General features: G+C 38.3%; 1 protein-coding gene across 1 annotated transcript; it reads right to left on the bottom strand.

Moving 5' to 3' along the window:
• Window positions 1–10,013: 10,013 nt before the first annotated feature.
• On the bottom strand, window positions 10,014–14,967 carry NUB1 (ubiquitin-associated (UBA)/TS-N domain-containing protein). Its single transcript, XM_079051736.1, has 11 exons — window positions 14,574–14,967; window positions 14,270–14,392; window positions 13,719–13,815; window positions 13,554–13,589; window positions 13,263–13,450; window positions 12,597–12,699; window positions 12,289–12,470; window positions 11,492–11,569; window positions 11,192–11,294; window positions 11,023–11,116; window positions 10,014–10,500 (listed from the first exon to the last, which is right to left on the bottom strand). Exons 1-11 carry the CDS (start codon window positions 14,864–14,866, stop codon window positions 10,178–10,180), a joined length of 1,620 nt encoding a protein of 539 aa, XP_078907862.1. The 5' UTR covers window positions 14,867–14,967; the 3' UTR covers window positions 10,014–10,177.
• Between the last annotated feature and the right edge of the window lie 366 nt (window positions 14,968–15,333).

The following is a 15,333-nucleotide window of genomic DNA, read 5'->3' as shown; positions in this document are numbered from 1 at the left end:
TGACCATCGGTTTGCGGATGGTAATCTGTACTCAAACACAACTTGGTACCCAATTCCTCTTCTAAACTTCTCCAAAACCTCGAGGTAAAACGGCTGTCACGATCGGATACAATCGTTAATGGAACACCGTGAAGCCTCACAATTTCCTTTACATAGGAATTCACAAGTTTATCCATAGACCATTTCTCGTTAGTGGTTATGAAATGCGCACTCTTAGTGAAGCGATCAACGACCACCCAAATCATGTCGTGACCGTTCCTTGTTCTGGGCAGTTTAGTCACAAAATCCATAGTGATATCTTCCCATTTACCCATAGGTACAGGTAAAGGTTCTAAACTCCCATACGGTTTCTGATGTTGTGCCTTAACCCTAGCACAAGTTACACACTCGGCCACATACTTAGCAACATCGAGCTTCATCGTCGGCCACCAGTAATAGGGTTTTAGGTCCCTATACATTTTTGTACTGCCGGGATGAATCGAGTACATGGTCTTGTGAGCTTCTTCCATCAGAAGATCTCTTACTCCTCCCGTCTTAGGTACCCAAATCCTATCTTTGAATACCTTCAGCCCTTGACCGTTTATATCAAACACCAACGTTTTACCCAAACATTCCTCCTTCCGGTCATTTTTCTCTAAAGCTTCCTCTTGAGCTTTCTTATACTTTCCACAATTGTCGAGACAACTTCAATTCTCAACGATCTTGGCCTTTTCTTTTCAAGATTCATCTTCCGACTGAGAGCATCAGCAACAACATTTGCTTTACCAGGGTGGTAAAGTATCTCACAGTCGTAGTCCTTGAGTAACTCTAGCCAGCGTCGTTGCCTCATGTTTAATTACTTCTGATTAAAGAGATATTGAAGACTCTTATGATCAGTGAAAAGTTTGCATTTAGTACCATAAAGATAGTGCCTCCATATCTTTAAGGCGAATACTACCGCTGCCAACTCCAGATCATGAGTGGGGTAGTTCTTTTCATGCTCCTTCAATTGCCTCGATGCATACGCGATCACTTTATCCCTTTGGGTCAGAACACAACCTAACCCAACTCCAGAGGCATCACTATAGACTGCGAAGTCATCAACTCCTTCAGGTAACGAAATAATCTGTGCTTCACACAATCTCTTCTTTAACTTCTCAAAGGCTTCCTTATGCTTCTCATTCCAAGCATAAGTAGCTCCTTTTGTGGGTCAAAGCTGTTAATGGAGTAGCAATCGAAGAAAGGCCTTGGATAAATCTTCGGTAATATCCAGCTAATCCTAAAAAGCTTCTAATCTCCGTAGGACTTTTTGGTTGTTCCCACTTCATCACAGCTTCAATCTTTGTTGGGTCAACCATTATTCCTTCTTGGTTAACCACATGACCTAAAAATTGGACTTCTTGAATCCAAAATTCACATTTGGAGAACTTTGCATACAGTTTCTCCTTTTTTAGGACTTCTAGCACTTCACGCAGATGCTTTTCATGCTCCTGCTTGCTTTTCGAATAAATCAAGATATCGTCTATGAATACTATCATGGATTTATCAAGGTATGGTTTACAAACCCTGTTCATCAAATCCATGAAAGCTGATGGGTCATTGGTTAGTCCGAACGACATAACATAAATTCATATTGTTCATATCTTGTTCTGAACACAGTCTTTTCGATATCCTGCTCTCTCACCTTTAGTTGATGCTATCCCGACCTAAGATCGATCTTCGAGAAATAGCTCGAACCTTGCAATTGGTCGAACAGGTCATCGATCCTCGGCAACGGATACTTATTCTTTATCGTCGCTTTATTCAGCTCTCTGTAATCGATGCACATTCTCATGCTCCCGTCTTTCTTCTTTACAAACAACACAGGGGCTCCCCAGGGTGATGAACTAGGTCGAATGAAACCTTTGTCCAATAACTCCTGAAGTTGTGTCATAAGTTCTTTCATCTCTGTTGGTGCTAATCGATACGGTTCTTTTGTTATCGGCGTCGTTCCTGGTAACAAGTCGATACGAAATTCTACTTGTCGATCATGGGGCAATCCGGGAAGATCTTCGGGAAAGACTTCCGGATAATCACACACCATCGGAATATTCTGCACCTCCTTCTTCTCCTTCTTAGCATCGATCACGAACGCTAGATATGATATACATCCCTTGGCCAAACACTTTCTGGCTTTCATTAGGGAAATGATTCTAGAGTTTACTCTGTGTTTGTCTCCATACACCATAAACGACTCTTTCCCTGGCGGGTTTACTTTTACTATCTTCTTCCTACACAATATCTCGGCATCATTGGCGCTAAGCCAATCCATTCCTAAAACTATGTCGAAACCATTTAACTCGATAGGTAATAATTCCTCATGGAACTTATTCCCATCCAAGTCAATGAGGATATTTTCATACGATGGCTAACAGGTACAAACTTGCCACTAGCAATCTCGACTAATAAGGCATTAACTAGTCTATCTACAGGCAAAGCTAGTTTTCTACCAAATTCATGCGATATAAAGGAGTAATTGGCTCCAGAATCAAACAAAATTTGGGCAGGCAATTCGTTTACGAGAAAGGTACCTGAAGCGACATCGACTTCTTCTTTTGCAGCTTCAAGTGTCATCTGAAAGGCTCTCGCCTTCGGCTTTGGTGGAAGATTGGGCTTTGCTGCATCCCTCCTCTTTGGACAGTCTTTAAAAATATGCCCTTCTTCATGGCACTCAAAACATACCCTCTTGTCGGACGGACACACGTTGGCATAATGCCCAGTCTTTCCACATTTGTAGCAAGTCACCCCCTCACTATATTTCCCAGAGTGCTTTTTCTTGCACTTCTCACACCACTTCACTTCGCCTCCTCCAAACTTCTTGGACTTTGAAATTTTGATTTTCTTGTTGGAACCTGAAGTTCCTTCAAACTTTCTCTTTTCACCAACTTCTGCCCTCTCCAGACCCTTCTCTCTGATCTGAATCTCAACATTCTTAGCAGCCCAGATGGCGGCTTTCAAAGTGGTTGTTTGCTTAACCATCGGACCAAAGTTCGCTGGTAATCCGAGGGCAAACTTGTTGACCTTAGAGAGTTCAGTTGGAACTAGATGAGGAACAAGCTTCATCTTTTCCGTATAACTAGCAGCGTATTCAGTAACGCTCATCTTTCCCTTCTTTAAATTCTGGAACTCATTATTAATTTCCAGAAGATCCTTCTCAGAGCAGTATTGCAATTTCAGTTGTACCACAAAGTCTTCCCAAGAAATCTTGCTAGCTTCTCCCTTGGGCACCGAATCAGCTAGTAACTTCCACCAGCTCAATACACCAGATTTTAACAGAGGAATTGCAAGTGCGGTCTTTTGTTTGTTGCTACACTCACAACTTTCAAACATCGTCTCCATTTCGGAGATCCAGTTCATGACTTCCACCGGTATCGGACTTCCAGATAGACATGGTGGTTTAGATGGCATTAAATCTTTGTATTTGCATCCACGTCCATCAACTCCTCCATCCTGGTTGTTTTGTCTAACTATCGGTGGGTTGGCTTGACCAAGAGTCCCACTGTAGTTCCCTCCTATTGATTGCCCTTCGTTCAATTCGGGCTGTTCAATAGGTATCGTACTTTCTTCCCTATGCTGTTGTAGTAATCGCCTGGTCTCCTCCATCTGGCGATCTAACATCATCTGCATCATTGCTTGTACCCCAGCCATCGTCATTGGCTCAGGTGCAGCTCCTACAACAGGTACTTGCTCAACTACTTGAGGTTGAGGTTGTTGATCCCTGTTTCCGTTTGCATTTGCAACTCCACTACGAGTTCTTGCCATTACAATCTATATACCGAATAAGGTGAATTTAGGTCTTTATCCTCAATAGGTATTTAAATTCCCTTATCACTCTGAAACATTTACATGTTAGTTCTAATATCGTAATCGTACGCTTAGAATCCTACACACATAAGGTTTCCAGATCCGGTCGGCAACAGACCATAGATCCGAACAAATAATGGCATATATGGCAAACATATAGCATTCAGCACATAAAAGCATTTTAGGCATCTTTCCTAAAATAAACTAGTGCTCGTGTCTAAAATATGGTAGACACTCATCTCACAATCATCACTTAGCATTCTAAGTTTAAGTCTAGAAATTCTACAATTTCTTAGTTTGCTTAAACTAATGTTATGATACCAACTGTGACATCCCCTAATTTTTCGGCCAGAAAAGACCGATTTAATTTATGCTTTTTAAAATAAAATCAGAGAAATCTTTTTAAAAGATGTTGCGGAATTGGTCCCCAATACAAAACATGATAAAAGTTTGTCAAAACCTTTCTTTAAGAAATATATAATTTCATTTCATGTCAAAACCTCGGGATGTCATGTTCCGATACAGATCAAAAGCATAAACAAGACATTATAAGCATTTCAACAGTTATTTACAACTCTGGCCTATAATCCAAAAATCTCTCATCGTCCACCGACTATGCTCGGGGTCCACTACCTGTAACATAAAAAGCTGAGTGGGTCAGGCTTGGGAGCCTGGTGAGCATATAGGGTTTTCAACCCACAGTAATAATAAACTTATTGAGTTCATCAATCAACAATAACCCTGATTACCCGTTCCCGTTATCCTCACTTTACGTCCCTAAACACTTTTCACAAGGGACCTAGCCTAAAAAATATCATCGGGATGGACACTACTGCTAAGGGGTTTCCTCAACCATACATGTCCTAAAGGCAACCATGAGGGGGATGGAGTACAGCAAATGAACACCCAAATTCATTAACACCTACAGGTTGCGGGCCTACTAGCGTTCCACTGGACTGTCTACAAAGTCCGTGGTCGTCATCCAAACTCCGCTAGATGACTGGATCACAATCACATCGAGGCCTCTCATCATTTTATCTCATCACACATCAACTATCTACCCATGTTTTACCCAACATATTTGTAGATAAAAATACATATACAGTTTAAAACTTGTATAAAACATCAATTCAACAGTCACCTCAATTAAACAATTAATATAATTACACGTAGCACGTATTTTATATAAAATACTTCATATCTAGGTGTAAGATGAAGGTGACTATACACTCACATGATTTGATGATAATCGGGCAGCAATTCGTTTCCTAAAACGTTCGTTTCTAATAAAACCGGGAGTTTTATTGAGAAACCGGGCTCTGCAAAGGTCGGGCTTCGAAACCGAAAAGATAAATTTTTCGGGCTTCTCGGGCACTTCGTGGCGTATTCTGGGGGTTATAATTGATATCGGGGCTTTGAGGGAAGTTGGAATGAAAGAAATATGGGTTTAGGGGTGAAAAATGTCACTTTTCCAAAATATACCCGGGAGGTCTCGCACCGTCCTATTTATAGGATGCGAGGCTCCTGATCGGACGGCTAGGAGAGAAGCCACGCGACAACAGATGCGAGAAGGGGTCACGTGGGCTGCGCATGCGAGGGCCTCGCTGGCAGCCGCTGATTGGACCGAAGTCCGAATCCGAGGAGGGGGGCACGTGGCTCATGCGAAGCTCGGATGCGATGAGTCACTATACACGCGTCGGACGTAGGCGATGCGGCTTCGGACAGCTCTCCGGATTCGAACACGTGTCTGCCAGCTGCTCGGATGACTCAGCCATTTCGGACACGTGTTGGATGCGAGGCGAGGACACGTGGCCGAAGTCCACGTATGCGAGATTTCTCGGTTTTGGGGATTTTTCTAGATTTTCGCGCCAAAACTTCTAAAATCCATAACTTTCGTATACGAGCTCCGTTTTTGACGTTCTTTATATGCACGCGTAGGTAAAATTACGCTCTACAACTTTCGTTTAGACTTCGTCGGCTAATTTTGACTTTAATTTTTATATTATTATTAAAATTACGCTCTACAACTTTCCGTTTTCGTCTGTCTTTTTACCGTTGTGCTACTATTGACGAGACCTTCGATTCTCGTTTAGGTCGTGTCGGCTAAAAATCACTCGATCTAAAATTCGAGTTTTTAGCTGTCTACTGCTAAGCTGAAACTTTGAAAAATCATAACTTCCTCGTACAAAGTCAGATTTGGGCGTTCTTTTTATACCTACTCTCGGTTTAACGAACACTACGAGTTTCGTTTAGATCACTAAGGCCAAAAAGTAGTTTATCAAAAACTCACTTTTTACGACATTCGGCACCATGCCGGTTTGTCGCGAAACTTCGACAAGTCATAACTTTTTCGTTATAACTCGGATTTCGGTATTCTTTATATATCCGTAATCATTGTCACGCCCATTACAAGTTTCTTAATAGATATCGGCTTTATCTAATATTTATTTTTGACGCTCATTTTTATTCTTAATTAATTAAACCCTAATAATTAAGCATAAAACACATAATTCACATAATTCCTTTTCATTTCTTCAAAATGAGTTACAAAGGTTAACCTAGATTATAATGTAAATATTAATGCCTAGCCTAGAAACACGGGCATTACACAAAAGAATATGCGGAATTGCATCGCCAAGTGGCTGAATTACTCGAGAAGGGCCTTATTCGTGAAAGTATGAGTCCGTGTTCCGTTCCCGCGTTGCTTGTTCCAAAACACGGAGGTGCATATCGTTTGTGTATTGATAGTCGAGCGGTTAACAAAATTACCGTTAAATATCGATTTCCTATTCCCAGATTCGAGGATTTGCTTGATCAACTGCATGGTGCTAAAAATTTTTCGAAAGTTGATCTTCGTAGTGGTTACCATCAGATTCGTTTACGACCCGGTGACGAGTGGAAAACCGCGTTTAAAACGCGTGATGGCTTATACGAATGGATGGTAAGGCCATTTGGTCTTTCGAACGCTCCAAGTAATTTCATGCGACTTATGAATCATATATTTTGGGACCTTATTGGACGTTTTGTAGTGGTATATTTCGATGACATATTGATATTTAGTGAAACTGTTCAACAACACCTAGACCACCTTTGTGCTGTTTTTACCATCCTTAGAGAACAACAATTGTTTGCTAACACTAGCAAATGTCACTTTCTCACCAATGAAGTTGTGTTTCTTGGGTATTTAGTTTCTGGTGATGGGATTCAAATGGACGATACTAAAGTTCTTGCAATTACCTCGTGGCCTACTCCGAAGACGTTGCATGATATTCATAGTTTTCATGGTTTAGCTTCCTTCTACCGCAGGTTTATTCGCAATTTTAGTACTATTGTGGCGCCAATTACCGAATGCTTGAAAAGGGGTACTTTCACATGGAATGAGGCAGCTCAAAAGGCCTTTGATGAACTCAAGTTACGTGTTACTAGTGCTCCTGTACTCGCTCTTCCTAATTTCAATGAAGTTTTCCAAGTTGAATGTGATGCGTCGGGTTTGGGAATCGGAGGTGTTCTTAGCCAGGGGCAGCGTCCCGTAGCTTTTTTTAGTGAAAAACTTAATGACACGAGACGCAAGTATAGTACGTATGATAAAGAATTCTATGCCATCATTCGAAGTCTCAGATACTGGCGTCATTATTTACTACCATCTGAGTTCATTCTTTTTTCCGATCATCAAGCCTTACGTTATATTCAGGGTCAAGTCAAGCTCAATCCATGGCATGCCAAATGGGTTGAATTGTTACAAGATTTTTCTTTTGTTATTCGACACAAGGCAGGGTCGGCTAATACTGTTGCGGATGCATTAAGTCGTCGTCATTCTTTATTCACTTTTGTTCGGCTTCACGTGAAGGGGTTTGACATGTTCAAGCACTTATATCATGATGATCATGACTTTACTAGTGCTTGGAAACAGTGCCCCATGCATCCCTTCCATGAGTTTACTAAACATGAAGGTTTTTTATTTAAAAATAATCGTTTGTGTGTGCCACGTTGTTCTTTCAGGGATGCTATAATTTTGGAATATCACCAAGGAGGGTTGGGAGGTCACTTTGGGAGAGACAAGACAGTGGGTCTTCTACGTGATAGGTTTTATTGGCCTAATGCAGTGAAAGATGTATCCCGAATTGTTGAACGATGTCGCATTTGTCATCTCGCTAAGACACATCATACGAATGCGGATCTTTACACTCCCCTTCCTGTACCCAATGGACCTTAGGAGGATGTCAGTTTAGACTTTGTTTTGGGACTGCCGCGTACACAACGCCAGAAGGATTCGGTTATGGGCGTTGTTGATCGTTTTTCCAAGATGGCTCATTTTGTTCCATGTGCAAAGACGTACGATGCAAGTCAAGTTGCACGTTTATACTTCAGTGAAATTGTTCGTTTACATGGTATTCCTAAGAGCATTACATCCGATCGGGACGTTAAATTTGTGAGCCACTTTTGGCGCACATTATGGAAGCGTTTGGGGTCGCGGTTACAATTTAGTAGTTCACATCATCCTCAAACGGACGGTCAAACGGAGGTCACTAATCGTAGTTTGGGTAATCTCCTCCGCAGTCTTATTGGGGACAACCCGAAACAGTGGGATCTTGTCCTCCCACAAGCCGAGTTTGCTTATAATCGGTCCAACCATGGGTCAACAGGTAAGAGTCCGTTCTTTGTTGTTTACGGACGTAATTCATTCACGCCTCTTGATCTTACTCCTTGTCCGGGCGCTGATCATTGATAATGCCGAGGGGGACACACGTGCGAAACAGATTCAGGATCTCCACATGCAAGTACGTGACCAAATTATTAAACATAATATGCAATATCAATAGCGAGCAAATACACATCGTAAACGGGTTGTGTTTCGTGAGGGTGATCTTGTGTGGATACATTTACGTAAAGAACGATTTCTGGGTGGGCGCTTTGGTAAGCTTCAGCCGCGCGCTGATGGCCCTTTTAAGGTGCTTAAACGCATCAATGATAATGCTTATAAAATCGAGTTACCTGGCCATTATAATGTATCCACTACTTTTAATGTTGGTGACTTAACGCCCTATTTGCCTACGGCTGATGCTGATGTTGTTACGGACTCGTGGTCGAGTCCTTTTCAAGCGGGGGAGGATGATACGGATGTGGACCTGGACTTTAACCAGCCTTCTGATATTGAACCAGAGCCGTAGCCAACTCGAGTTGGAGCCATATTGATGCGTGGATATGGTTTCAAGTTGGAGATTATCTTTTTAGCTTATTTTTAGTAATTGAATAATATCCAATTGGTATTTGACTGGGACTTATTTGCTTTCCTTTTTGTGGAGTTTGCACTTTATTTACTTGTTTTGTTTTGGTTATTGGAGGACGATTATTATTTTTTTCTTCTTGAAATTAATCGAAATTTTGCTATCTCTTTGTTCTTTATTCTCTTTGTTGCTTCTTTATCTTCAAGAACCCCATCATTATTGGACCTGACCAGAATCTTGTAGTTGGTTTTCTTGATGTCTAGGATGTTATGATCACAAAATTTCTTCCACAAATGCATAGCACCATGGCTTCTTTTGTGTGGGGATTTCATTATACAGGGTAGAGTAATGGATGTTGGGATGAAGAAGAGGTGAATAAAATACTCATATATACAAGCTTTCATTAAGAGATAAGAGAAAGGACTTTTATGCCATTATGTGTGAGGCACGTGTTTATGGAAAACAACTGGAATGTGAACAAAAGGACCTTCGGTGCAATAAAATACGACCACGTGGATGAGATTTTAAGAAAAAAAAAAAAAAATTGACTTTGAGTGCAATTATGTAACCGTTTCTATAATTAACTCTAAAAAAAATATGTAGTGTATTTTGGTTGATTTACATAATTTGAATTCCATCTAATCTAACATATTTACAAACCAAACAAAAAACAACAAAGAACATAATTTTATGTCAACCAAATACATGATGATAGATTCAAATTCCTTCATATCCCCATTTCTTTATAATCCAATTCTTTTGACATTTAAACTCCTTATAAAACATTCTGCAAACCAAATACATCTTAAGATTTTAGTTAAAACATTCCTTAATGGTTTATGATCAATGTCATTTTTCATTTTGTTGGTGCCAATTGCCATTGAAATTCCTTCATATCCTCATTTCTTTATAATCCAATTCTTTATTACTAATAATATTGACATAAGTTACTTTTATACGCACATATATCAACAAAACTCGTTTATCTAATAGAAAAATACGAAAATACCCTTGTAGTAATAAAGTTATATCATCCAACATCACTTGAAACTAAAACTAGCATAGATACCCATATGTACAGAAAGATCATATATATGCATATCATGTTCTCAATAATTAGTAATCAGTAATTACACCAACACAAGAGCCGAGTACTCCTCTATGGCTTCACTTTCTCTTGTAAGTTCCACATCATAATCAGAAAACGCATCTTCTTGTTGCAAATCCCCTGTAAGTTCATCTTCCATTTCCACATCCCTCTCAATTTCATGTTCAAATCCACCCAATGTGTCTCCATCAATCGGCATGCTTTCACTGGGACCCACGATCACTGAGCCACTACTGGTTCCAACATCCGAACCAATGAGCCCTGGGTTCCCATTCGGTGCACTTTGCTCGAGAAGATGATTTAGAGCCAGTTCTTCGGTTCCATAATCACGAACAGCAGCCACAACTATGAAAAGTAACAAATAAATGTTATGAAAGAAAACAATAAGCAACCATTTATAGGGCCATTTTCAAGGGCATTTACGTCTTTTGCACAAATTGCAATTTTTGTTTCATTGATATCGGTCTCGGGTTGAATCTAGTGCACTCCAAGCTTTCTAGGGTTATTTTTGATAATGAGGTTTTGCAGAGAGACCAAAATTGAGTCGGTGTCCCACCTTGTTTCACCTTTTTTGGTGGGACAAAAAGTAGCAACTTTTGTCTCATAGACATTCAGTGTCAGTCCAATGCAGACAAAACACAGTATTGTCATATCCTGTCTTGTGTATCAAAAACATTATGACTTTATACTGTGTTTGGCGTGCATTGGACTGAGACCGATGTCAGTAGAGGACAAAAGTTGCAATTTTTTTGTCCTACCGAAAAGGTGAAACATGGTAGGACAGAGGATCATTGTTGATCTCTTGTCTGTGCAAAAAGACGTAAATGCCCTTCTTATCCTTATCATCGAAAATAAACAGTCTCTCACCTGTTTCTCTTGGAAAGCCCATGGTAGTGAGTCTCTCGATTGCAGCATCTCCAGATTGACGCAGTCTCTTCTTCTTTCGTGATTCGATAAAAAGCTACAAAAGTTTCAAGTTTAGAAGATCTCTTATTGTTCTTTTGAATGAAAAAAATAAAAAATAAAAAAATGTTACCTGTATATCAGAATTAGTATCTGGATTTGTCAAATCATCTAGAGCCTTTTGGGTTTCATTTTCATTCCTTCGAAGGGATTCTGCAGCAAGTTCTTTCTCAAAACTGCAAAACACCATGAAGCATATATCAATTTAACTAACAAGGCATTGTACTTGAAAGATCTACCCAATTATAGCATTCTACTTTCAATATTTTTCTTTGGATGATATTTTGGTATAAATGAGTAGATATTTCAAGCAAAGTACATTGTCAATTCTTGCATTTAATCCTATAAATTTACATTGATTCAAGCAACTTACCCGATCGATACCAATTCCTTCAACTTCTGAAGATCCACAGCTTTCCTGCGAGGTGTAACTCCAAACTTCTTTTGCTCCCTGTAATTTGGTGTTTTTCAATTTAAGAAATTTTGTTATCAAGAAAATGAAAATTTCCTTATTTGTCCCCTACATCCCATATCAAGTTTCATAAATTTACCCTCATTTACTATATAGTTTATCCATTATTTCACTTCACCAATTCTGTCATAAATTTTTTTTAAAAATACAACTTTTTAAACATCATTTATCCAGACATAAAAAAGGGGTAAGTAAGTCTTTAGCTTCCCATTTTGCCTCAAATGAAATAAAATGTTGGACCTTTGTGGAATTAAAATAGGGCTTTTGACATTAAAGTCCTTAAGTTTTTCAAATTTTGTCGGTTTTGTCCCTATGACGATTTTTTGTGTGTTAAGGCCCAAAGTTTGCCAAGTTTATTTTTTTATTTTTATTTTTTTCATTTTTGCCCTTGTTACAAATCGGTTATGTCTTTACCCAAAGTATGTTTTTTTCAAATTTGCAAAAAAAACCCTTGAGTTTACAAATCTTTTATGTTTTTACCCTAAGTATGTTTTTCAAATTTGACATGAAAGTCCTTAAGTTTGTCAAAATTTGTCGGTTTTATCCCTGGAAACCTGCTATTACATGTAACAAGGGCAAAAAATTTTAAAACTTAGCAAACTTTGGGCATTAACGAACAAAAAATCGTCACAAGGACAAAACCGACAAATATGACAAACTTAAGGACTTTAATGTCAAAAGCCCATTAAACTACTTACATGATTTCATTTCTTCGCTTAATATCATCTTCAATCTTCTGTTGTTTTTTAGCTTTTTCTTCAACAAGAAAATTAACAGCACGTTCAACATCTTGATTGTTCATGCGAAGTGCCCTTTTTGCAGCTTTTTCCCCATACCCCATTCCCATTAAAATCGATAGTTCCTCATCTGGAACTTGAAGCTGAATTAAACAATACATATAAATAAATAAGTAGATATATACACACATAAAAGTACATGACACTTGAATTATAGAAAAAATGTCACATTAATTTCATGTTGAAATCAGAAATCATTGAAAACATACCTTCAAGTATTTACCCCTAGCACTATTTAGTGACTTCTTTGCTTTTTCAAGATCACCACTATGGTATGCTACTATACCTTCCAGTAACTCCAATCTCAAGTGCCTATACCACAAAAATAGCATCATATGCATACGGACAAACTGTTAAAAAATGAGACCAAATGACCATTTTACCCTTACATTCAATACTCATCAATTTTAACAAGATTCATCATTTTTAAGGTGAGAGGAAGAAAGAAGGGAAAATAGATAAAGGGTTGGTGTCTGAATGTATTAAGCCAGGTTTTTTGGCTTAAACTGTCTGAATGAGGCTAAATGACCATTTTACCCTTACGTTCAATACTCATCAATTTTAACAAGATTCATCATTTTTAAGGTGAGAGGAAAAAAGAAGGGAAAAGAGATAAAGGGTTGGTGTCTGAATGTATTAAGCCAGGTTTTTTGGTTAACCCATTATGTTATTTTATCCTAAAGAGAAACAACCATGGATAAGCTATATACAGGTGTTTCTTTTTTACTTGATGCTAAAAAGAACAATTTAATAAAGAAAGTCATGATAAAGAGGCTTTCCTTTCCCCATGAAGTCCCCTAACTTTTTACGAATTTGCCCTTGTTTACATTTCCTTAAAAAAAGAAAGAACATGGTTTAAATGAAGTCTCTCTTACAGTGCAAGTTCAGGGTGTGAATTCCCATGAAGCAATCTGAGACGAGTGGATTCCTTCCCATGAGATCTTTCAATTCCTTTTCGAGCTTCTTCAAGGCGTTTTCCTGCTACTGACAGTTTGCTAATGTCTTTGAGCATAAAATAACACCAAACCATGTCTATTTGAAGTATTGGGACATTGTCTATTAGCTGAAAACAAAAACAAAAAATAAAAGATGTAAAAGAGTTTTAACAACATACTCAAAGACTTGAATAAGAAAGCTAAAAGAAGTAATGATTGGCTTATGGTTACCTCAACAACCTTTGAATCACATAGTGAGAAAGCCTCCTACAAAAAGTCACTTAGATTAATATGATATATTTCTTTTAGGGGTAAAAGTTGAGCATTTTCATTTTGTGGGTCCCATAATGCAACACAAAAAAGAAGAAAAAAGGGTAAAGAATGACAAAAACTAACCTCCCCCATAGCTAGAACCTCAACAGCATCTTCATATTTTCTATTTTTAACCAATCTTTTTGCTTTTCCATGAAACATAAGTCCCATCATTAGTGCACTGTGAAATTGAGATTTATGTTTAGAGTCGATAAATAAGAAGGTTAAATGCAAGATATAGCAAACTACTTTTAAAGATCTGTTTATTGAAACATTGTACTTTCATTGATTCCTCTATCATACAGACACAAAGCAATTTTACTTCTATAAAATAATAGATTTTTTAAAGTAAAAAGCTGGAAGTATAATGTTATAACAGGGTAGATTTTTCAAAGGATAATGTCTTCATAAGGAAAAAAAATACAATAAATGAAAGTAGGATGTTATAATAGACAAAAATATCTTGAGGCATATGTGGTGTGGGACAGTTTACCATTTTTCTAATACATAAATAAATGAAAGTGAAATGATGTCTGTTGCATTTATTCCTAAATAATATACAAACCTTAAGAATTTTGCTAACTTAATGATAAAAAGTCAAAATTTTAGTAAACCATCGATTAAATTATTAATACCGTTGATCATTCTCAGAGCCCAATTGCACTTTTTCACCACTTTGATTCTCCAACTCAAGATTGAAATCATCAACTGGCAACGAACCATCAGCATGTCTCTTGGCTAGTGAAGTAGCTGCAGCCCTGTAAATTTCAAGGTGTCACGTCAATCCACCACAAAAAAAAAACCCCAAATTTACAACGACAAAGCATAGTGGAATGACAGTGAGAGATCACTGAAACCCTAAGAAAATATGACACGATCACGTAAACCAGATGATCATTAAGCACAAAATGATGATCAAAACAGAGAAGATGTACGAACTTGAGTCTTTGAAGCCTCGTAGACTTCTCCTCTTCAGCGATCAACTCCTTGCCTTGATCAGGTGAAACCCTGGTGACCAAAATCTTAGAATTGCTCTTCACACCCAATTCAATCAACTTCTGGGTTCCAGTATCATCTCGCAGAACTTTCCCTGCACATATAAGATTAATAGAATCTTTCGTACAACCCAATCTGTTTGCAATGTGCTCTTTTAGTAAGGGTACAGTCCATGCTTCCAATTCAGCCTCTAAAACACCAGACCACGCCCCTGCTATCTTCAATTTGGCAGCCATGAAGGTGTTGTAGAGTGGAAAAGATTGCAATCGACGACGTCTTTTGTGGGGTTTCAGTTTTGGAGAAGACGAATTTGAAGACTTTTTGACTTAAGAAGTTGTGATAGCTTCCTCGTTGTTTATAAGAGTGAACAATGCTTATGACTACCTTGTAATATGGTATGTGTTCTATTATGGTCCCTCATGTTTCAAATATTTCAAGAACATTAAGTTATAAAATCAAAATTGCAATTTTTCAAGAATATTAACCTTTTTAATTTATTTTTATATTTTGAATAAACTACTTATATTCTTAACATTTTAATACAAAAATATAACTGGAAGGTTAAGACGCTGGAAAGAGATAAAGGAAAGATTCACGAAAAAGATGTCTAACTGGAAGGTTAAGACGTTGTCCATTGGAAGGAGGTCATTGCTTTTGAAATCGATTTTGGGTTCATTGGGTACTTTTTATATGTCTTTGTTTC

The sequence above is a fragment of the Lactuca virosa genome, chromosome 5, assembly GCF_052849685.1.
Source record: "Lactuca virosa cultivar CGN04683 chromosome 5, Lactuca_virosa_CGN04683_v6, whole genome shotgun sequence".
NCBI classification, from domain to species: Eukaryota; Viridiplantae; Streptophyta; class Magnoliopsida; order Asterales; family Asteraceae; genus Lactuca; species Lactuca virosa.
The sequence above is the reverse complement of the archived record's forward strand: the minus strand, read 5'-3'. Positions and strand labels throughout refer to the sequence as shown.